This window comes from Papio anubis, chromosome 13 (assembly GCF_008728515.1).
Source record: "Papio anubis isolate 15944 chromosome 13, Panubis1.0, whole genome shotgun sequence".
NCBI lineage: Eukaryota > Metazoa > Chordata > Mammalia > Primates > Cercopithecidae > Papio > Papio anubis.
The window spans coordinates 83,875,205-83,899,544 of record NC_044988.1 but is presented as its reverse complement, the minus strand read 5'-3'; the positions used below and the strand labels follow the sequence as shown (position 1 = coordinate 83,899,544).

The 24,340-nt window shown below is 47.0% G+C and overlaps 1 protein-coding gene and 1 long non-coding RNA gene across 5 annotated transcripts in view; one reads left to right on the top strand and one right to left on the bottom strand.

The window, feature by feature from the left end:
• Window positions 1-733: 733 nt before the first annotated feature.
• On the bottom strand, window positions 734-1,975 carry LOC108582337. The gene is made up of 2 exons (XR_001895662.3): window positions 1,403-1,975; window positions 734-970 (listed from the first exon to the last, which is right to left on the bottom strand). It is a non-coding gene; the product is annotated as an uncharacterized LOC108582337 (long non-coding RNA).
• Window positions 1,976-2,055: 80 nt separating this feature from the next.
• Window positions 2,056-24,340, top strand: part of WHRN (whirlin) — a 102,663-nt gene continuing 80,378 nt past the window's right edge. For 2 of the 4 annotated variants that reach the window (XM_009188211.3, XM_003911324.4), the window contains exon 1: window positions 2,056-3,384. In XM_009188211.3, the coding sequence (XP_009186475.2) occupies window positions 2,767-3,384 (618 nt within the window). In that variant the 5' untranslated portion in view covers window positions 2,056-2,766. Of the gene's footprint in view, window positions 3,385-4,362; window positions 5,809-24,340 lie in introns of those variants that run through there. The other 2 variants (XM_021927229.2, XM_031654453.1) reach the window with 2 other exon arrangements.

The following is a 24,340-nucleotide window of genomic DNA, read 5'->3' as shown; positions in this document are numbered from 1 at the left end:
GCAGAAAAAGTGTTTCTTTTTCTACTACGACTGCATGCAGCCTGGTTTCTGCTGCCTAAAGCAAAACACCTCCTCGAAAACATCCTTTGCACAGAAATAAAATGTTGGGACTGGGGAGCTTAGCTCCTGGGATGCATTTATCAAGCCAATCACAGTAATTGTAATTAAAACACAAACTAAGTGAAAGCTGAGCATGAGATACATTAGCAGGAAACCTGAACTGCATACAATTAAGCCTTGCTTGGTGATATTTTGAGGTAAGTCATTGATACATTTCTGGGGTGGAGAAGATTGATTTTTTTTTCTTAAACATCTTGGTCTAGTTGCATGAAAGGCTTCAACATCAGTTACAAAGGAGGAATGAGGATACACACTATTAACTACTAAACTTACAGCTGTAAGACAGATGTCCAAAGGTCGCCTAATTGGCTATTTAAAAAAAATCTTCCTCAGACATGCTGTTAAATATGTTTATTGGGCATTAATTTAACCTAGGTCTACTTTAGGGAAGTAAAGAATTGAAAATCTTCAGGGAAAATACAGCTTCCATTCCTAGCCTCAATGCATTGTCATTGGTGTTGAAAACCTTTCCACTCTTCCCCACTGTCTAGAGGAGAAAGTGCGTTCTCCTTACAGGTTCTTCATTCAGGTGTCGCTTCTGCAGTAAAGTCCTTACCATATTCTCCTCTCCTAAACCTGGCTCCCTCGGCCATCACAACACTTATCACACTGGTTTTTAACTCTATTTATTTTATCTTTCTCCCCTGGGTCTCCAGCACCTAGCACATGACCCAGCACAGAGCAGATGATTCAAAAACGTGGAATGAAGAGCAACCAAATAAATAAATAAATAAACGAATGAATAAATGAATGATCTATCCTTCTGGGTCCACCACAAACCAAATCCTCCAGGTAATCCTCCATCTTGCCCTACACTGGATAGAAGTCAGCTGGCTCTGCAATGGAAATCCTGGAAGAGATTTAGGAAAAATACATAGGAGAGTAGCTTAGGAGAGGCAGCTCAGGTTGGAAGGGATGTGTGTGAGGTAGGGGTGTGTGTGTGTGTGTGTGTGTGTGTGTGTGTGTAGCACTATGAAGCTCCCCCTTAGAATAAAAGCACAGGGCTTTTACTTAGATCTTATTTGGGGGATTGGGTGGGTGATGATAGACTCCAGGGCACACCTGAGTGTATCTTCCCATTTTGCCTAGGGATGGGAGAGCATAGAAGAGTTTTTCTTCAAGCCACTTCAAATATGTATATTTTTAATTTCTATTTTGAGATTGTAGATCCAAATGCAGTTGTAAGAAATAATACACAGACATCCCATGGACCCTTCACCCAGTTTCCCCCCATGCTGACACGATGGCAACCAGGACATTGACATTGATACAATCCACCCACCTTACTCAGATTTCACCAGTTTTATATGCGCTCATTAGTATGTGTGTGTGCGAGCGTGGGGTGTACACTTTATATAATATTTCTGAAAGTGGCTTTTCCCTCGCAATGGAGACTGGGAAGGGGTCCAGTCTGATCCATCCCTGCCACGGAGTTGGCTCCGGCAGACAGCAGTCTCTGCTTGTATTCGTCTCTCGCACACAGTAGGTGGCTAACGACCGTCCACGTAAACCCTTGAACTTGTCATGTCAGGGCGCGTTCAGGAGGGGAGCGCCACACACTGTAAGGAAGAAAACTGAGACTGAAGTGCCCAGTATTTTGGAAGCAAAAATCAAACAAACAAAAAACTTGACGATTTCACCCCCGAATTGTGAATTAGCTAGCTGGCTAATTGCTCCAAAGCGATCCTGGGGCCGGCACTCGCTGCGAACGCCGAAAAGCGCTATTTCTGAGCCCCGCTCCCGGCTCTGCAGGTGGGGTAGGGGACGCGGGAGCTCCTTCCATCCCTACCCCCGCGTTCAACCCTTTCTTCCCTGGGGCTGGACTGTTTCACCCCGTCTCCAGGCAACGGCCAGGCGCACCGGGCGGGACGTCATTTCCTGAGGAGCCCGGGGGGAGGGGGCGGGCAGGAGGAGGGGCGAGGGGGCGGGGCCCGGGCCGGGCTGGCAACGCGACGGCGTCGGAACTCGCTGGAAGACTCGGCCCGGGCGGCTCAACAGTTCGCAAAGTCCAGGCTCGCGGCCGCGCGGCGCAGGGGCGCGGAGGCTCCCCGGGCGGCTGCATCCCGGGGCTGCCCCGGGCATGCCCCGCACCCCTTGCCGGACGCCCGCGCGGCTTCACCGACTGCGACTCCCCAGACTGCTCTGGGACTAGAGCGCCCTCCGTCCCAACTTCTGACTTTGGGGTCCCCCAGCCCTAGAGGAACGGGCGGCCCCGCTGGGGGAGCCCCGGGCATGGTGTGACGGGGCGGTCAGGTCAGCTTTGCGGCGCCTCCGGTCTCCAGCCACCCGTCGTCTCCGTGCCCTCCAGAATGTAGCTGCTCACTCCGCGCCCCCCGGACTCCAGCCGCAGTCTCCGCCACCTCTGGGCTCCAGCAGCCAACTCTTGTGTCTTTCAGGAACTCGCCGACGTCTCCGTGTCCCCTGGATTCCAGGTTCGCGACCCCCGCCGTCTTCGCGCCTCCGGGACTCTAGCAGCGGTCTCCGCGACTTCCTGGGTTCCACCCACTGTACCTGTGCTCCCCAAACCCAGGCTCCAGCCGTCGTCTCCGCGCTCCCAGAGATCCAGCTGCCGCGCCAGTACCCGCGAGGACAGCGGCACCCCCCACACCCCGCGCGCCCAGAGCCCGGCCGGGCTTTGGCGTGGAGATGAACGCGCCGCTGGACGGCCTGTCGGTGAGCTCGTCCTCCACCGGCTCGCTGGGGTCGGCGGCCGGGGCGGGCGGCGGCGGGGGCTCGGGGCTGCGACTGCTCTCTGCCAACGTGCGCCAGCTGCACCAGGCGCTGACCGCGCTGCTGAGCGAGGCGGAGCGGGAGCAGTTCACGCATTGCCTGAACGCTTACCACGCGCGCCGCAACGTCTTCGACCTGGTGCGCACCCTGCGCGTGCTGCTGGACAGCCCGGTCAAGCGGCGCCTGCTGCCCATGCTTCGTCTGGTCATCCCGCGCTCCGACCAGCTGCTCTTCGACCAATATACGGCCGAGGGCCTCTACCTGCCCGCCACCACCCCCTACAGGCAGCCCGCTTGGGGCGGCCCCGACGGCGCGGGGCCCGGGGAGGTGCGCCTGGTGAGTTTGCGGCGTGCCAAGGCCCACGAGGGCTTGGGCTTCAGCATCCGTGGGGGCTCGGAGCACGGCGTGGGCATCTACGTGTCTCTGGTGGAACCAGGCTCTCTAGCTGAGAAGGAAGGACTGCGGGTCGGGGACCAGATTCTGCGCGTCAACGACAAATCCCTGGCCCGGGTGACCCATGCGGAGGCCGTCAAGGTAGTGCTGTGGTTTGGAGAGGAGTCTGGGGCAGAGTATGGACAGAGTGGCACAGCTTTTTCAGTAACTCCGTGCTGTGTGTCCTTAGGCGAATCACTTGGCCTTTCTGGGCTTTTTTTTTTTTTTTTTTAACTTTAAAACAGGAATGTATAGCTTACAGAGCAAATAGCTGTCAGGCATTGGGAACGTAGTTTTGCACAAACAGACATGACCCTTGCCTTCGTGAGGCTTAAAGGCTAGTGTAGGCGATAGTATCAAATACTTGAGCAAATGTATGGTTACGAAGTGTGAAAAGGGCTGTGGATTCTTATGAGCAATAAAAGAGATAAAATCTCTGCTTGGCATCGTTAGGTGGCCTTTGCTGCTGCCATTCTGTGGGTGTTTTTTTCCCTGAAAGAAAGTTTGTTAGCTCTTAAGTGGCCCGAGGAGGCCGTCTGTGTGATCCACAGTGCCCTGGCTTGACGCCGCTGTTTTTGGAACAGGCTGTGTATCCTGAAGCAAGTCATTTGCCCTCTCAGGACCTCTTATTCTCCACTTGGAAAATTGGGCCACTGGACCAAATAAGCGGTCCCTAACCTTTTTGGAAATGAGACTCCTGCCTGAATGTCAAAAATAAATTCCCCAGCCCCTGAGAGTATTTGTCCTCTCTGCCATCTGTTAATTGAGAAATATAACCTCATGACAACAAGCTTCCAGGGATTTAATCATGCTTTTTAAAGGAGTGTGTGTGCTCACTGATCTCACAGCCCAGGGCTACTGAAAACCAGCTGGAGTATGATGGATAGTGTTGGGTCCAGGGTGGATTCATGGATCCTTTGCAGGCATTTTTCCCCCTTTCCCCTTCCCCCCCTCGTTTGTGTACAAGAAGTGAAGAATTTGGGGGAAAAGGGACAATGACACATGCTCTGCTTCTCCAGAGAAATGCTTCTCAGGGGGTTGAACTGTTCTGTAAAACACGCCCCCCCCCCCCCCCCCCCCCCCCCCCCCCCCAGCACAGGTCTTTTGAACTCCAGCTGAGGGCCTGCTGGCTCCTGGGAAACTCCTAGGCAGCAGAGGCCCATGGCTACTTCCTCCTGAGTGCCGTTCAGTGACCTGTGTCCAGGTGAGTCTTGAGCCATCTCCCTGGCTGTGCACCTGATGTTGGCTTCCCTCATTTGCTTCCCAGCCCATCAACCCCTTTGAAGGAAGCCCTTGAGGCTTTCTGAAACTTCTTTGCAGCTTCTGGAAAAGGGCCGATCGGTTTATACTGTTCCAGGGTGCAGTGGGCAAAGCTCGTTGTGAGTTTCCATACAACGATTCCTCTTCCCCCTCTATCAATCTTTTCCCTTTGTTTAGCATTCCATGTATTTATAAAGAAGTAGTCCATTAGCCTTGGCCTTAAAAGGTCTGGAGTTCCCAGATGATAAATTTATGCACTAAAGATACTTGATGTAAATGATCATTTATAAATGTGGATTCAATTTTAGTGGCAATTTAAAAAGACTTGGGTAACTTAACGTTCACAGGGTGATAAGGTGATAGGCTTTGGAAAGACTGTCAGTTACCTTGGGCATTCAAAACGCAGAGTGTCCCTTCCATTTGCACCCCAGACTCAGCCATGCCATAAGGGTCAAGCTGCTTGGCTGTGAGTTTCAGTTTACCTGCAGTGCTCCCGGCCTGCCACCCCCGCCCTCCCCCACCACCATTTCATTGATCCCGCTCCAGATCTTCTCTCTGAACCTCCCTCAACAACACCATGGTGCTGTTAAACTGTGACTCAGAGCAGCACCAGCCTTTAGCTCGTTTATTTACTCTTGCTGCTTCCAGAGTAAAACCTAAACTCTCCATGTCATAGTTTTTGAAGCCTGAGAATAAACCCTTGCCAGCAAGGGAGAGGTTGATAGGAGCAGAGCTGTCCTTGAAGTGTGGGAGCCTGTGGTGCAGGAGCCTGTGTGAGCTGAGTGGCTCTGTCTCTTTACTATCATTTTCCCAACAGAAGTGGCTACATTGGCAAAATGAGCTCTTGCCCCAGGGTCACCCCTCTTCTAGCTGTGGCGGGATACATAACCTGCCTGGCATGGACCCCTTTGGACCCTTCAGAAGCAACGGGCAAAGTGATGGTTGCTTTGTGTTACATTAACCCCAGGGGAAAAAGAGGACAGCCTTTTCTTTGGTGGGTGGAATTTAAAACGGAGGAGGCGGAACTTAGTTCCTGAGGCCATGGCACTCCTCGTGTACTTTCAGGGACAGTTTAAAAGAACACCTGGAGAACTGTTGACACATTTCCACAAAATTAAGAGCGAAAAGCCTCTTAACTGAAAGCCAGAAGAGGCCCCAGCTTTTCTACTAGGCACAGACTGCCCTTAACCAGCATTTCTCCATGGAGAGCCGTTCTTTGTAAACTGCAGTGCTGCGAGTCACCATGTCAGGGATTTTATGGTAAAGGTATATTACTGTTAACTGGACTTCACACTTCATTCAAATTTCACCGATTTTTCTACCTATGTCCTTATTTTGTTCTAGGATACCACACTGCATTTAGTAGAAGATGTGTTTTCAGTCTTAACAATCTTTATTTTTTTCCTGCGATGGAAGGTGGTTTGAGGGGGAGCAGATCCTCTGAGCTTCCCAGACAGAGAGATTCAGTGTGTGCGTGTGTAATAAAAATTAAATTAAATTAAATTTTAGGAATCAAGTTACCTAAGAGTTTATGAATAAAGGAGCGTTGCAGCTTTTTAAAGAGTAGGTCAAGCAGTTTTTTCCACTTCTCTTTCTGATAAATCAAGCATCTATTGTTACCTGAAGCAGTTCAGTAAGGATTTGATACTATATTCATTGGGGCTTCCACCCCTCTCTTGAAACCCACTTGAGGAATCAGCAGTGACAGGTCCAGATAAGGCAAGTCATGTACTATTTGCAATTATGTTGAAATGTTTGAGTTTTGAAAAAATATCTTGAATGAACAGGAGCCAAACTAATAATAATAAAAAAGTAGACCTTTCAAAGGTTTTCAGCCAAATGTGCTTGATAAATTGGCCAAAGAGTCCACAGACCAGGGATGCTGCCTTAGGCCCTGCTGCATATTTCCTATGTGACCTTGGGCAAGGCACCGACCCTCTCTGCATTCCAGGGTGGATGGGCCGGGAGCTGTCCAAGATCCCTTCCAGCTCAGACAGTCTGCGATTTGCTTGGTACACAGAAGGCATTTAGAATGTCTAATCTGATGTTTTCTTGTTCTTTTGAAATGGCTTTCATTGAAGGCAGAATAAGGAAAGTTGGCTAAGGATTGGGAGATGAGGATCTTGGCACTCTTGCGTAGCATCCTACTAAATCAGGAAATTGATGGGTTATACACTGTACTGACGAGAGCTGGACTGCTGTCTCTTGACCTATGAACACCAACCCTGGTGCTATTCCGGAGCAAATGAGGAAACAGTAGGATTCTGGCACAAACAGCGCTGCCCTGGGAGCATTCAAAATCAAATTCACTTGCTCACTTGCCTTCTGAATCTCCTGGTTACATGGGTAGCAGAACACAGGGTATCCGGGTACTGCTGAGATATGTACACATATGTGTGTGTTTCATCTCAATAAAAATTGCACAGTAGGTGCCTCCTTATGGCCTCAGCACCCCTATGGGTAAATTCAAGGAGCATACTAGAATTCAAGGAGCATATTAGAATTGAAATATTCCAGAAGTTAGAAACTGTTGCCAGTACTTTCATTTAATTAGAGTGATCGCAGCCTCCCTCCCTTTGCATAATAACCTGGAAAGAATCTGTCCATATTAATATAAGACATTATATCTGGTCTAGCATGTTCTAAATGACACAATTGTCCTTTTCCCATTGTGCATGGTTAGCTGAAGCCATTACAAATTATTACCACTTCCAACTTTGTGTCTGAAATGTAGCTTCTCCCCCTGGTCTCGTTCCTGCGTCCAGTTTGGAAACCGTGTCACCATAGTGTGCACAGACTTTCCTCCGGCCCTGCTTTCACTCTTGGGTCCTATGAGTCCTGCCAGCAATGACATGTGGAAAAGCTCACTTATTAATAAGCCCATTACTGAGTAGATTTGTGGCTGCTGCATATCCAGAGTGTGATGCAGTACATTGAGAGGGTCCATTTCTTTAATTTAGTCTTGTATATTTAGTTGGCTCAAGCTGAGGCTCAAGGTTTTAGAAAATTATGATGCCTAGATAGGACAAAATCCTCTTTCCTCTGGTTATTTACTCTTTACATCAAAGAAGCATTTTGTAGGGTGGAAGAGAATGCCCTTTAAAAAAAATCGGTATTTTTATAGAAAATTCTTGCCTCCTGACTTGAATCTGGACATGAAAGAGATGTAGAACCACACCAGCACTAGTGTCTTGTTTTCCTGTCGTTCCCCTCTGCTGACAAACCCAGCATTGTTTATTACTTGCCATCGATTCATCATTTGGATGGAGCTGCAAAGATAAGTGTGATCCTTTAACCCCCCGACCGATTGGATTGTGTGTATGTTGCTGCTTCCCAACTCTGCCTGCCTTCAGCCGCACCCACGGTACACAGCCTGCCTGCACCTGTCAGTGCCTGCAGCCCCTCGCTCATGTGCCTGTCTGCTCAAGCTTGAAGCACATGTACAGTCCTCTCAGAATCATAATCCCCCCTCCATCCTGCAAAGGGCTTTGCACCGAAGCAGGCGTTCATAGGGGATTAGGCTCCAACTGGTGATTTCTAGCAAGGTTGTTTTATGACCTGGAAGGGAAGCCTTTGGTTTACCCTTTTCAGGGACCCCAGACTAATCCTCAGCCAGGACCCGAGAATCTTGATTAGAAAGAATGACATTAAATGGCCGGAGGTATCTGGAGGCTGAAATACAAATCTTTCAGAACTGACTTCTTCTTTTTTAAACTCCTGAGGAAGAATCTGGTATTAACTCTGAACTCACACAGACTTCTAATTGTGCCCCAGGGTAGGGGTGATTTTTAAGATTTTTGTGCTGCTGACATTGGCCTTTTACTTTTAAAGCCTGGCAAGCGGAAAGGGTGCAGAGAATGGGAATCACTCTCTCTCCATTCTTTTTCCGTGCATTCCTGGTGTCAGCTGCAGCAAGCAGCATCATGGGGCCAGTGCACTTGTGCTTATTTATTTTTCAATAGACTATTTATTAAAGCAGTTTTAGGTTCACAGCAAAATTGAGCAGAAGATACAGAAATTTCCCATATAGTGGACACATGCTAGCCGCCCCCATTATCAACAATTGATGAACGTATATTGACACATCATTGTCACCTAGAGTATGTAGTTTGCATTGCACTTGCACTATAACTTTACTTTATTGGAAGCCTGTTGGGAACAGAGGAGACTGACATTAACAAGTACCTACTATGTGCTGGGTGCTTTATCCCTCCTGTTCCCTTTAACCTTCCCCAGGGGAGCAGGCAGGCGAGGAGGGTCATGCTCAAGGAGATGGAACTGGGGAGCTCAAGGTCCCCATTGGGTTTAGGAGCAAGTGGCCTCCCTGCCTGGACCCCAGCCCAAGGGTTTTGTAGTCAGCCTCCTGGAAGACAGTGCCAGCCAGTCCCCTTACTAGAAAGCATGGCAGATGTCACATCTTGTACTTGACATTTGAGGGCCTTTTAAGAACCAACCAGAGACTTCACATACTAAGTTGGTGGTGGGGGGTGGGGAGTGCTGTCTGAGACCTACATATCAAGGGAGAGTGGTGTATTTCAGCCAGTTCCATCGTCGGGTAGAGACATGCATCCATGCATTCTCTGAGCAGTGCTTACCACACACAGGCCTGTGGCTGATACTTGGACATCAGAGATGAACAGGACATGACCTCTGTCCTTGGGGGATACAGACCCATCCATGGCCACAGGTCACCCAGCATTTAAAGTGCTGTGACATTCTCATGCTTCTGCATCCCTGTCACCCTCTCTGAAGTAGTACACCCACCTGCCCACTCCTGTATCCTTTTACCTGGCTTTAGTGTCCTGCAGCCCATTTGTCACTACTAAAAGGACATTTCTTTATGTCTGTTTATGGTCTGCCTCCCCCGTTACAAGTTTGCTCCAGGATAACCAAGATTTGATCTGCCTTGCTCATTCACGCCTCCCCAGCTCCCGGCACACAGTAGGTGCTTTAATAAATAAATGAGTATTTGCTGAATGAATGGAATGATCTTGCTCCTAATCCAGCACTAGTGAGTTCAGAATTCCCCAGCTCCTGAGAGTGAGATCTGAAGGAAGTCTGTGTATGCCAGCGTTGTGGGTACTAGACAAAAACACTGAAAAAAGCCACAGGCTCTAGTGTGTGCTTTACCCCCAAGCTGGTCGTGTGGCCGTGGGCAGTTCATGTGACGTCTCTGAACCTCAGTCTTCGGAGCTGTGAAATGGGCATAACTACCTCCCACCTGCCTCCTTCCCAGGTGGCTGTGGGGATCAAATGACTACTAGGTGTAGCAACATTCGGAACCCTCTGCTATTCGAGTGTAAGGCCTTTAAAAAAAATGTGGTCTGTGCCTGGATACTCAACGACTTTTCTCATCCCCTGAAGCCCAGAGCCACTCTACGAGACCCTTTCAGCTAGTTCATTTGTCACTTTGCTCTTAATTTTCAAACCACATTCCCAGAAGTGGGTTATTTCAGCAGCCTGATTGTGTCTTTGATTCCAAAATAGAATCATTTATGCATTCTGAAGCAATCAATGAACCAATTTTGGGTGAGATATATCTTCTGGCTTTTGGGTTTCTTTCTTTCTTTTTTTTTTTTTTTTAAAAAGAAAACTGTTCAGGTTTCTAGAAGCCCAGCATTTTGGGTGAAGGCCAAGTTTCCAGTAACCACACGTATGCTTAAAAGCTGCTTTATTCTCTGAGCATGCATAAATGGATTTATTTTTTCTTCCTTTTCAGTCGCAGCACCTTTGCCTCCTTCCCCCTTTGAGAATTTGTATTCCTTTTGCTAAATTGGCTGTGGCTTTGCTTCAGTTAGCAGCCAGTTTCGTCATGATTTTTTTTCTCTCCACCTGAGTTTCCTAATATCAGCATCCTCTCAACTCTGAATGCAAAGCAAATATATCAGCCTTCCATAAACAAGCCCCCAAATGTCCTCTTTCCTGGACTCTAAAGCTGTAGGCTGCAGGGAAGAACAGAGTAAAATGATATTAAAAAGGGTATTGCCAAATACCCGGGTGTTAGAGCCTTAGAAGTGGTAATTTACAATGTTAGCTTGCTTAAGAATTAACAAACTGCCCAGCCAAGCCTTAACCATGCTAAGGTTTGGGAAACACTGTCTTCCTTTAGGATTCCTCCATCCCCAACACTGTTTATCCCCGTAAAGACTTGACCAGAGAGGTGAACTTTCCTGTCCCCATACTTAACTATTTTGCCGCAAGATTCCACTTGTGCACGGTCAACTGATAATACTAGAGAATCTGAGGAAGGGAGGTATGTACCCAAGAGGTTAGAGTTGGGTTTTGGAGATGGACCTGGGTTCATCTGACAGTGTAACTTGGCTGTGACCTTGGGCCGGTCCCTTTGCCTTTCTGTTACTCAGCTATCCTACCACCAAACCTGGCCCATATTCCTCACAAACATGTCATTGTTGCTGTTGAACATCAAAAGTCTGGAAAATATGGCAGGGGAGGTCCTGCTGCAAGCATTGTAATGAAAAATGGTATGGACAGCCTTCGCTTATCTTTGAAAGTCTTCTGTTATGCCTGCTTAGTTTTGTATTTGTTTGGTTGGTTGGTTGGATTTTTTTAGGTGCCATTGGAAGAAAATACTGGACTCAGGGCCCATGTGATCCACTGTAGCTGTTTGAATTGCAGAGTCATTTACTAAATGTAGTCAATATCCCCACGTAGACAGAGTTTCTTTAAAAATGTAATTGCTCCTATCTGGCTTTTGGCATTGGCATTTTTGCTTTATAGCAGTAATAAAGCCCGGTGGTTGAATAGAATTATGTGTCCCCCCCACCATCCCTTCTGATTATCTGTGAGGCCTTATAACAATGTGGGTGGCATACCAGACAGTTGCATGACCCAGAGTGTGACAGCATTGTCCCTTGGATCAGCTGCATCCATAACTTTGTTTCCCAGCAACCTTCCCTGATGGCCTCCCCAGAGACCCTGATGAGGTGGGAGAGGAGGTGGCTGTTTTTAGAGCCCATTAAAGCAATTAATGCAGGTGAAATTGGTGATTTGATAACATGGGCTTCTGCACTTAAAAAAAAAAAAACCCTGTAATTTATTTAACTACATCTGAAAAGGTGTACTAAGTCTCGTTAAGAGGTTTCTGATTAAGAAAAGAAACGTGGTCCAGCTTTCAGAAATGAACCTCCCATGTGGATAGGAAAACTTTGAAAGTCAAGGGAGGGATTTTCCTTCTGCCATGTCCATCCTCCTGTCCCTAGACAGGAGGAGCGGCATCCTTTGTAGTGTTTGGACCCAGTGTACCCTTTTCCTTTTCTTCATCTCTTTCCTTCTGCCTCCCTCCTCTTTCTCTTTAGTGAACCATACATTTCTCCCAAATTTTCCCCGACTCTTGAGCCCCTCTCCTCCTGCAAGTCCTTCCAATCCTGACATTTTTAAGTCTGCTTCGCAGGTCCACATACATGTACAGCTTTTCCTCAAATTCCTCTTTCCCCAGATGTCTGTATTTCTACCCATCGTCTAGCCTTGTCTCTGCACAGGATCTGTGCCTCCTTTTAGTGTATTTATCTATTTTTTAATTGCCTACTCATGGTGCTTTCTCTCGCCCTTAAATCATGGATATTTCCCCTGCTCTTGTTCCCCACTTTCTCCCACTTGAAGATTGCACCAGCCCCAGGGAGGCTGGGCTCTCCAGGCTTTACTTCTCTCCAGCACTTCTTAGACCACACCTGTTTCTTCCCCATCACACCATCGCCACCAGGACTGCCGAACTGCAGTAGCCTCCTGGCCAGCCTGTCTGTCTCCTGTCTTGCTCATCTGCCCACCGGTCTGATGTCCATCCTGGTGACAGAGTGCACTCTCTAAATATGTATTTCATCAAGCTGTGCCCTGCCTACAACCCTGCTCTTGAGCTGGGAGCCTGCAGGGCAGACGCCAAACTCCTCAACCTCATGTTTGGGCTGCCCGTGCTCTGATCTTTACCTGCAGACAGTCCTGTTCCCCAAGTTGTGTCCACTTGTGGCCAAGTAAGCAACATACCCTCCTCTGAAGTAAGGCTTTGATTCTCTCCAACTATTGACACCCACTGATCCTGTTAGCTGCAGCCTCAGTACATCCTCTCCAGAGGACCTGCCTGCTCACCTCTACCACTGTCCCTATCCCCAGGAGCCTGCTCTTCCCTCCTGAACCCCCCCAGTGTCATGGCCTTTCTCACCTCTGTCATGACACAGATAATGCATTTCTTGGTGTTTTCTTTGTTGCTTATTGTATGATAATAACCTTGGATAGAGGGCTTAGAATGAGCCAGACACTGTTTTCAGTGTATGTGTATAAACTCACTTAAGCCTCATAATCACCCTGTGAAGTTCAAGGTAGGTATCATTCTCATCACTTTGTTTTCCAAAATCGCCAAGTGTTTGTCACTTGCCGGCCATCCCAAAGGTGGAAAGTGGCAGAGCTAGGATTTACACCTAGGTGTTGTTGACTTGAGGGATTGCGTCTTTGCCGCAACAGCAGAGAGAAGGGATGCCCCGCGGTGCTCCAGCCTGAGCGCCGAAGCCCTGGGTTTCCAAGCCTGGCTCTACCACTTTCTAGCTGTGGGGCCTTGAACCAGCTGCCTAACCTCTCTGATTCTCAGATTCCTCTTCAATGACATTGTGATGGGAATGATAGTAAAATAGCAGACAAGTTACTTACCTTCTCTGTTCAGGTTTCCTCATCTCTAAAATGGGGATACTGATGGTTATGCAGATAATGTATTAAAGCACTGGGTGCATCCGTTGGTCTGAACATTTGATGATCATTTACCCTGTTCAAACTCCTGTGTTGGGATCTGTTTTCCTACCAGATGCTGCTCTTCCTGGCAATGTAGAAGGTACAAAACAGATAACACACACAAGATGCTTACAGTACTTAGTGCACTAAAAAATATCACCACCGTTGGGAATCTTCTGTGACATCACAAGCTCTGTGTGGGTTTCACGTAAATCCCCCACTGACACTTCACCATACCCCCGGGAGAGGACTCTGAGAATTGGAAGAGGAGGTAACCCGTCACGGGCACACGGTCAGGGGTGGCGGGACTAGGATTTGAATCCAGGTATTCCAGCCTCTAAAGTGCATGCTCATTGCCAGGGCTCTCGGCTGGCTGCTAACAGAGAAGCAAGGCATACAGCCCAGCATGGTGCTAGCAAGAGCAGGAGTTCAGTAAATATGCGTTTCCTCCCTGAGTTTTTTCCTTTGTGGAATGGTTTTGTAGCCACTGATTTTATAAAACCTAGTCATGCCGCTCTGTTCTCCCAAACGGCTATATTCTACGGGACCAGGATTCTGTATGAGTGTCAGTACCCTTTTCCTTTTTTCTTTTCTTCTCTATCTCTCTCTTACCATGCCCGACTTTGCTGCCTTATTTTGTATTACTGTGTGGGGAAATTCCCTGATAGGATAATTGTGACAGCTCCAACTCCAGCTAGAAGAACCGGCATCAGGAATGCATCTCATTGAATGCTGGTCTCCCTAACTGTCCTACACTGATCAGCATTAGTAAGGTGTCTCCAGCCCCAGCAAAGCCCAAAGGTTGTGGTCATCAACTCTGCTGTCAAAGACTGGACAAGAAGGGCATTTGTTTTATCTATAGGAAATGTGGAATAGAATTTGTCTTAGTCTCTTAAAATGTGTTTCTTCCCATCTCTTTTTTTTTTTTTTTTTTTTTTTTTTTTTTTTGAGACGGAGTCTCGCCTGCCGCCTCAGGCTGGAATATTAGGTGCTGACCTGGTCACTGCAAAGCTCCCTGTTTCACCTTCTGCTCCTCAGCTCCCCGAGTAGCTGCACCACCGGCGCCCACCCACCCTCGGCCTGCTAGTTTTTTGCAGCTTTTAGTAGAGATCGTGTTTCACCCTGTGGTTAGCCAGATGGTTCCCACTCCTGACTCCTGACCGCCCTGCCCTAAGCCTCCCGGGACAGGCGGGGAGCCACCATGCCCTGCGCCTTTTTTTTTTTTTGAGATAGGGTCTGCCTTACCAGGAAGGAGAGGTGCAGGTGCATAATAGCTTCCACGCAGCTTTGGACTGGGCTCAAGTGATCTGCTTGCCTCAGCCTTCCAAGTAACTGGGATTACAGGTGTACACCACCACACCTGGCTAATTGTGTTTATTTTTGGTAGAGATGAGGTCTCACTATGTTGCCCAGGCTGGTCGCAAACTCCTGGGCTCAAGTGATTCTCCTACCTCAGCCTCTCAAAATACTGGGATTATAGGCGTGAGCCACTGTGCCCAGCCTCTTTATTTTAATTACCTAACATATATGGACTTAATTGTTTTTCTTTTTTTTGAGACAGGGCCTTGCTCTGTCACCCAGGCTGGAGTGCTCTGGTGTGATCCTGGCTCACTGCAGCCTTAACTTTCCAAGCTCAAGCAATTCTCCTGCCTCAGCCTCCCGAGTCGCTGGGACTACAGGCTTGCTCCACCATGCCCAGCATGGTGTGTATGTATATTTGTGTGTGTGTGTATTTTTTTTTTCTTTTATAGAGATGGGATTTCACCGTGTTGCGCAGACGGGTCTTGAGCTCCTGGGCTCAAGCAGTCCACCCACCTCTGCCTCCCAAAGTGCTGGGACTACAGGTGTGAGCCACCACGCTGAGCCTGGACTTAATTTTTAAAACTTGAAAACTTCGGAAAAACACCAAAAGATGCTCCCCAAATCAGTAATAATTGTACCCACTCACCTACCCAGAAATAATCACTGTTGACAATTAGAGTACTCTGTGTGCATCTGTGTATGCATTTATATTGGGAATTCTCCTCAAAGTTGCCATGCTGCGTGTCGTTATCTAGCCTACTCATTACACCAAGCGATGCATGATGACTGTGTTGCCACCTTGATAAATGTTTCTACCGTGTGATTTTTAATGATTGCATAATATATCGTAGTCAAGAGGTACATGATTTATTTAACTAATTTCTTCTTGTTAGACAGTTTGTTTTTTAATATTATCCATATTGCTGCTTTGAACATCCTTGCACATTCATCTTTAGGCATATTTCTAATAATTCCTTGGGCTGTCTTTCTAGAGGTGGCATTGGCTCGGGGGAGAGGCGCAATTTTAAAGCTTCTGATTAACTGTTGCCAGACTGCCCCTGGGAAGGAATTTGTTTTGTATATTCCATCCCACCAGCGTTTAACAGCACCTGACGCTCTTCATTTTTCTCCAGCTATGCCAACACTGGGTATTGTATTTCTTTTCCATTTTTGCCAGTCTGGTAGACAAAAAGGGTATCTTGTTTTAATTTACGTAACTTAAATAGTGAAGTTAAACTTTTTTTTTTTTTTTTTCAAATTACAAAGCTACTTTTAATACTTTGGGGTGAGCGCCACAGGAATAAAAAACACTGGGAAGGGGTAACCTTGTCGCCCCTGGGAGTGACCCAGGAGGAGAGAGGCCACCTCATGAGGGAAGGAAGCATGAAAGGGACTTGCTGCAAACTCAGGGCAAAGGGAAGCCATCAGGGCTGGGACGTGTGGGCCCTGCAGGAGGAGACATGGGCGTGGTGGGACTGGCTCCAGGCACTCAGGGGAAGGGCAAGAGGGTTGGACACGAAGCACAAAGCTACTTGGGTTCCTGCTTCTTCTCTTTTGCCTTTTTCTGCTTCTGCTGCATGATCTCCGAGTCCCTCTGCTTGCGGGTGGCAGCAGAAAGCCCGTCATCCCGGTGCTGTCCATTAACCGAGGTGCGCTCTGCTATTTCATACTCTTCTGGCGGGGAGCTCTCACTGGTTACCACAGGTCATGGTGATGGCAGCGGCTCCGACCTGCCTCCATTACATCCTCTCATTCAGTCCCACATTGCAGTGAAGTTAAACTCTTTTACATGTTTATTGTGTGTGTGTTCATGTGTTTACACGTATATATTTCGTGCATAACTGATTGATATCCTATGCCCATTTATCACAAGAGTTTTACATTTCAGTGTCATCAAATCTATCATTATTTTTCAGACATCGGCTGAGTAGGTTTTTAGGAAATGGTTGATTCATTCACCTTGAATTCAGATGTTTTATCTGAGCTTGAATTAAATTGGAAGCCCATCACCTTTTCAACTGAGAATTGTCAGAAAGTGATGAGGCTCAGGGATATCAAGAGTCTGGGAGGAGACTAAATCCCATTAACGTAGCTATTCATGAACTGAGAAAATGATATGGATATAAACAGATATTCCTGATGGATCTCTTTGCTTCAGACATCTATCCCAGACAACAAAATGCTCCATTGCAAACCCATTGGGGTTCATCTTGACTGAATATATTTATGACTCTGAGGATCTTGTTTTCCTTAAAAAAAAAGAATAAACAGACAAAACTTAAAAGAACATTTATAAAGCAATTTACTTAAATTATAACAGACTAAAAGCCAGGCTTTGAGGATAATTGAAGAATTGCATTAAAAAGGAATCAATATCTTTCTGGAATTTGTTCTGTCCCCATGAGTTGTTTTGCAAAGCGGTGGACAGCCTATCTGTCACTTTCTTGCAAATTTCTTGTAGCATTATCCCCAAGGTCAAGATTTTATCCCTCTCTTTGAAGGTTTATGTTTTTTCTTTTCACACAGCCTTAACTCACCCAGACATTTAGAAGCAATGACAGTGGAGAGCAGGGACTTTAAAATGTCAGGTCTTTCTTCCAGCCTCTGAGATCCCGGCGTTCCCAGCATGGGAGCAAAGGTTTCCTTCTGCATCCTCACACTGAACCCTTGGAGAAGGTCAAACTCTTAAAGAAAAGAGGGTGGAAGGAATGAACAGTTGGTTTTTATATCTTTTTTAAAAAAACTTTTTCTTTAACTGTTCTTCTTTCCTTAAATACTCTCCTATCCAGCCGTAGGTTTTTAAAAACCTACTTCGTGAGGCCCAAATTAAAAGCATATTTAAATAGCATTAAAGAAAACCAGAAAAGGGGAGAAGACACCCACATGCCCATCCTTCTAACCGGACATCATGCATTTCTCTGCCATCTCCCCTGGCCTCTATCCCTGTGTATTCACATTTCCTCAGTTGTCGAATCACCTGCTTCCTTGCATTTCTGTTTTGACGTATGTTGTCATGTTGTTTAATGATCCTTATGTTGAGCTGCATTTCAGGGGTGGGGCTTGGATGGGTTCACACCAATGCTCTGTGGTCCACTCGATTTACCCTGGGATGCAGCAGTTCAAGGAAGCGGGGTGGCTGCACAGAGCTGGAGCAGATGGGCCATGTCGTGGCATGGCTGTATCGCAGGTCCTGGCTCCCTGATGAGCACACAGATGTTGAGGATGCTACTGTGAAGCTACAGTTCTTTGAGAAACAGAATTCTTACCAAACCACTGCCCAGTTATGTCATCATTCCAAAATAATATAAGAATAACAATTTTTGGACTTTCATTTAGGAGAATGTTTACAAATGACATGTGTTCTTAGACCAAACTCAGTAGCTTCAGAGCCTTTCTATAGAGTGGAGGGAGAGAGGTGAGAGGAGAAAGCAGAATATTGCCCAGGCATCTGTAAAAAGGATCTCCATCTCCAGCTGCATAGAAAAGGTATCTAATTCTAGAAATGTGCTTAGATTTTAGTGTTTATTCACTTGGAAGTGGTTTTATTGAGCATCTACTATGTGAATGGTGTAGTTTAACACCCTCTTTAAACTTTACGTATCTCATTTGCTTATTTGCTAACGCATTTATAATTAAGATTCTTACTTAAGTCAAAAGTAATTGAGTGAGTTAACCTGAAAAACACTTCATTAAAAAGGTAGAGGAATCAGAAGTGATCTTGGAAAGTGCGTGCGTGTGTGTGTGTGTGTGTGTGTGTGTGTGTGTTGTGTGTGTGTGTGGTGCCTTTGATAGGAACAGTATATTGAAATTGAATTCTGAGCCCTCTGGCAACCAAGGCAAAAGGAGAAATTAATGGATTATTTCCATTCTACTAGAGAAATCATTGGTAACTTCAGGAGAGGTAAATTTCTTTATTGGTGTTCAATTGCAAGAAGAAAGCATCTTTCATTTCTTCACTGTCTCTTTATGTGGAATCTCTTACCATGTCCTATGTTTTTTACTTATTGAAACATCTCTGATCAAGCCAGAACAATTTCTTGCCTTCCTGGTCAACTGAGAAGGGTGTAGATAATAAAATAATCATTTGCATAAGTAAGTATGTGGAGATACGTACTTTCAGGGACAGAGCATCACGTGCAAAGGCCTGAAGTGGAAAAAAGCTTGGAGTACTTGATCCTGTAAGAAAGCTCAGGTGGCAGGGCAGGAGATGAGGCTGGCCAGGCACCAGGGCCAGGCACACAGGCCCAAGATGCACTGTGGAGAGTTTTATAGCAGAAGCAATGGGGAGAGTTTGGGGCAGGAAAGGGCCAGAGTCCACTTACGTTTTGTAAGGATCCTCTGGTTGTTCTGCAGTGACTGGGCTGAGAGAGGAGGCTGGGAAGCTGTTGCAGTTAGTGGTCCCTGTAAGAGGTAATTAACACAGATAAAAATGGTGCAGATGGAAGGAGCTTGGAAGACAGAGTGCTAATTAGGGTTTTACTTTCTCATGACATTAAAATATGCTACTGGGGCAGAGTCCGCATCACCAATTTCTGTCCTCCCTCAAAGCAGGGCTAAATGGGAAAGGACTTTCTAGTCCATGTGGCTGGACCCAGCACCTGCTCCGGGTTCAAGACCCTAAAGGACTTTCTCTTGTTTACATCCTGTGAGGCCCACGTCCTTTTTAAAAACCCTCCCCTGTCTGTCTTGGGCCAAGGTGTAGGATTGGCCTGGTGTTTAAGGGGGTGTGAAACCCCTTAAACTGCTGGTGAGAGGGCAGTGGAGAGAAGCAGGGAGAGGGGCATGAATATGGAAAGTTCAGGATCCAGATCCAAGCCCTGCCTTTTGTCCTCTGTGACCGTGCATAGACACTTCACCACCTAGAATCGCTTTCCTCATCTGTGCAGTGGGAAGAGTAAAACATCACATCATCGCTGTAATTTTGCTGTTACTAATGCTACCCACTATTTGCTGAACACCTCCTGTGCGCCCTGCCCAGTGCAAGATGCTTTGTGTACATTTTCTGACTGGTCCTCATTCAGTTTACATGACAACTCCGTGAGCATAGGTGTTATGGCCCCTTTTAATAGGTGGGAACGCTGAGGCCAGAGAGGTTAAGTGACTTGTCTGAAGTCTCATAGCTAGGAAGGGGTTGAACACTGTTTGAGAATGGCTTTCTAGAAACTGTACCTTCAGGGAAAACCCTCTGAGGGAGTCCGCACCCTAAGACACCACCAGGTTACCCTTTTCATTTTGGTGCTTTGCAATGTTTTAGGGCCCAAGGTTTAGCCCCCAGATGATTGGAAGATAGAGCCAAGATTCGCCTAAACTGGGAGCTTTTTGGAACCTGTGGAAGAAAGTACGACGGAGGGTGGATCTCTGCACCAGAGTGAGCACTGCCTTGGGAGAAGGACATTGCAAAGCCTCCACCTAGCCCCATCCACATTGTCAGGGGAATTCAGGTCCTCTGTAGGCCCAGATGGTGTAGTGCTTCTCCCTGCAGGTAGATACAGGAACTACAGCAGGGATAAGGCATGCCCCAGGGGAGACCCTGGCAAAGAAATGTGATTGATTGTCCATGAATAAAGACGCACTGCCTATGGCTTCAGGAATTCCATCTTTCTCTAGTTTAGGGAATTAGATGCATGTATACTCCAAGATGGCACATACAGGGATGCTCATTGCAGGTGATGTTGCTAGCAAAAAATGAGAAACAGCCTGAATGTCCATTGATAGGAGAATGAGAATTCGGTAGTGATGAGTCCCTTCCGGGGAATGGGATGGAGTGTGGGAAAAGGTGAGCTTTGGGGAATGGGATGGAGTGTGGGAAAAGGTGAGCTTTATGCCATTGAACTGGTAAGAAAAGATCTTCAAAATACATTTTTAGCGGAAAAAAATATGGAGCAGAAAATGTTCAGTTGTGAGTTGATTTATGTAATCCGATGATAAGCTCGTATACGTATATATATGTGTTTATAAAGTACAAGAGCAAGTCAGGAAGGACAGACATCAACACATACCAGTCGTTACCAGGGTGGTGGGTTGAGACTTCCACTCTGGGTTCTGGGTACTGAGTTCTTTACAGGAATAATACCTTTTTTTTTTTTTTTTTTTTTTGGTATCTCTTACCTATGTTCCAGGTGCTAAACACTTTATATATGTATATATTAACTAATTTAATCATCAGAACTACCCTGTGAGATAGTACCTCTGTTATCTCTCTTTTTTTTTTTTTTGCCTGGGAAGCTGGGGCACAGATCCATTAAGTAACTTGCCCAAGGTTACTGTTGGCAGGTGGCAGAGCTAGGATGGAATTCCTGCAGCCTAACTCCAGGGCTGTGGCTCTTAACCACGCTTTCTTCACTTGTCTCTCCAACTTTCATGTGTATCTAAGGTGTCTATGCTCACATTAAGTGTGGTCTGCCTGACTACTGATCTGAAAGAGCACTGGTCTTTCTGTGTCCTAATTCGAACAGATTTCTGGGGGCTATCTGGCATATAGAATATTAAATATCTTGTTCAATGAACGAATGAATGGACGGTTGGCTAAACGAATGAGAAGGAGCAGGGAGAGGTTCTAAAGGAAACAGACCATGTAATGTGCCTCAAGGAACTTGTCTTGTAGTCTTAAAGACAAGACCACAAATGTGACTCAGAGCCTGTGGTATAGATGGTAGCACAATCACAGAAGCGTGCTGGATGCTCTTGGAGGAAAGAGTCAGCCACAATCTGGGAAGCCTTTCTGGAGGTCGTGGGAAAGGAACTGAGTGTTGAAGGCAGAGCAGATGTGAGGAAATGTGGATTAAAGAAGGATGTTTCTTAAAAAGAGGAAAGTTGGGGGACACATGTGTTTGTGTCCATATCGATTCAAGGTTTAGAGAATTCCTGGGGCCTGTGTTTGGGAGAAGGAGCTGGCAGACTCAGGAAGGGAATTGGCATGCGTTTAGTACCTACCGTGTGCTAAGTACTGTATTCGCAGTTTACAGTGTTTTAAATCTTTACAACAGTTGCTTTTAATTTTATTATTGTTTTGAAATAGAATCTCACCATGTTGCCCAGGCTGGAGTGCAGTGGCTCAATCATAGCTCACTGTAGTCTCGATCTCTTGGGCTCAAGCAAACCTCCCACCTCAGCCTCCTGAGTAGCTAGGACTACAGATGCACACCATTATACCTGGATAATTTTAAATTTTTTTGTAGAGGTGGGGTCTCACCATGTTGTCCAGGCTGCTCTTGAACTCCTGGCCTCAAGTACTCTTGAACTCCTGCCTCTGTCCCACAGAGTGCTGGGATTGCAGGCCTGAGCTGCTGTGCCCAGACAACAATTAGTATTTATATATTTATTTATTTAGAGACGGAGTCTTGCACCAGCTCAGGCTGGAGTGTAGTGGTGCAATCTTGGCTCACGGCAACGTCTACCTCCTGGGGTCAAGCAGTTCTTCTGTCTCAGCCTCCTGAGTAGCTGGGATTACAGGTACCCACCACCATGCCTGGCTAAGTTTTTGTATTTTTAGTAGTGATGGGGTTTCACTATGTTGGCCAGGCTGGTCTTGAACTCCTGACTTCAGGTGATCTGCCCACCTTGGCCTCCCAAAGTGCTGGGATTACAGGCATGAGCTATTGCGCCCGACCAGCAATTGCTTTTTAAGTGTAGAAACAGGCACAGAGAATTTAGGTAATTTGCTCAGTGTCACACAGCAAGTCATCGGCGGAGCCAACACCGTTGTCCAGTGTGTCTGAACACACAAAGCCCCAGCGAGGCAAGGTGGGGCTGGGAAGAGCAGGCATGCATCATTTTTTCTTCCCTTCTGGGTCACTAACCTGGGTCTTAGACCAGCTCTCCTTCCTGTGGTTAAGTCTCTGTTTCTGAAAAGAGAAAACCTTGCCCTTTGAGGTCTGCACCCTGAAATAAGCTGGGTGACTCATCATTACATGTCCTTGCTTGAGACTTTTCTGGAACACCTCTGTTGCACATGCTCCTCAGCACAGTGATCTGATAGTCTTGTGACCTTGAGGTCCACCCCATGCTTGCCTTTGGTGCATGGTTTTGAACACAGAAGCATATGCGTGTCTGCCGTGTTAACACATCCCATTAGTCCCCCTACACTGTGACCCTCTTCAGTCTCTTTCTCACTCCTCTGTTAAGCAGAGAATCATGTCAGCCTGGTCTATGAATTTGGGGTTTCAGAGTTGGCTCCAAAGAGCTGAGTGAGGCAAATTTGCCTCCTGAGAGCATTAATCCAAGTAGCAAGTTATTAAGTTTGAAGACATACACATGTAATTTACATTTCCATAATCATAGCGTGCTGCCGGAATAGTCATCTAGTGATGGATAGTATCTTAGTCGTGCCAACTGCTGGGTCAGATCGAGATTTCTCTATGATCTGAGTTGGTGGAACGCCCCAGGGTCAAGTTTCACCAGTAAACACGTGATAACGAGCATGGGAACACAGCACTCTAATGACCATCCCTGCATGCGGTGGGCTCTCCCCGGATCTCACAATTTTCCTTTTCAGCCGTAGCTCATTGAATTCCTCAGTGATAGGCATTGTGCTAATAGGGCTCCTCTAAGTAAAGAGAAAGGAGAATGGTGATCTTCATTTTGCAGGAGAGAAAACAGGAGAACAGAGAGGTTTGGTAACTTGTGTGAGGTGGCACAGCTAATAGGCCATTGATTCAGGAAGACTGGTGGATCCTGCGGAGCTGTCTTGGCTAGAGAGGGGTGTGGTTGATGGAGAGTCAACAACGTGCAGATGGATGTGTTGGATGTGAGTTACCACCTGCAGGCAGCTTCCTACAAAGAGCAAGGACACAGCCATGGCTTCATTGGAGGGGCAGCCCTCTGGCCTTCAAGTCCTTTCAAAGTCTCCTGCTGCTGCTGATAGTGCTGAGTTGGAGTGTCCATCCTGCCATAATTGAGATGCTCCAATTGTCCTTCTGATGTTTCCTTAAACCCTGTGAAACCTCAGAGCCCCCAGGCTCTGGATCTGGTTCAGTGACATGGTAGTAACACCAACCAGCACAGTTCAAGTGCTCACTGCTGGGATGGGAGAAACTAAGGACAGTTTTCCAGGTCCAGAAGTCCGGTGCCTGGTAGGCGCAACCCTCAGCCTGCCTGGAGTCTATCCCTGGGTGTCCCAGAGCCCCTGATCTCTCTACAAATGACCTGTGACCACTATGAGAGCAAATACAGTCTTCCCTTCTAAATATAGCCCTGAATCAGAAAGACATAGAAGTTTAACTTGGGACAGGATCTTAGCAAACAGGTCCAACCTGCTCATTGCCAGAGGGCAAAACCAAGGCCTAGCAAGGGGAGAAGTAACCCTAGGACACCCACCAAGCTGGTGGCACAACAGGGACCTGGTGGGTCTCTGTCTTACAGGCTCAAGCTCTGCTGCCTAAGGCTGTGTGCTCTGTAGGCTGCTCTGGTGAGAGAAGTAAAATGAATGGTCTGGTGCACCTAACTGTGGGTGAGGACCTCGCAATCCCCCAGGTGGCCTGAGCCTCAGGGATCAAGGTAGCAATGGTGGGTGAGTTTGAAAGGCTGGTAGAGTGGCTACAGGGGAGAAAGCATTACCAGCTTTGTTAGGAAATAACTCTCCTGTTTAATGATGCCCTTTAAAATAAGCAAGCAATGGTTTGTAGAAATGGAGACAAGAAGGCAGTAGGAGCAGAGATCGTCCCCTTCCCCTTCCCTGCATGACCCACACACATTTTAGTGTCATTAAACAGCAATGGATGGAGCTGTTCCTGCAGGATTCTGATGGCCACTGCACCAAGGCCAT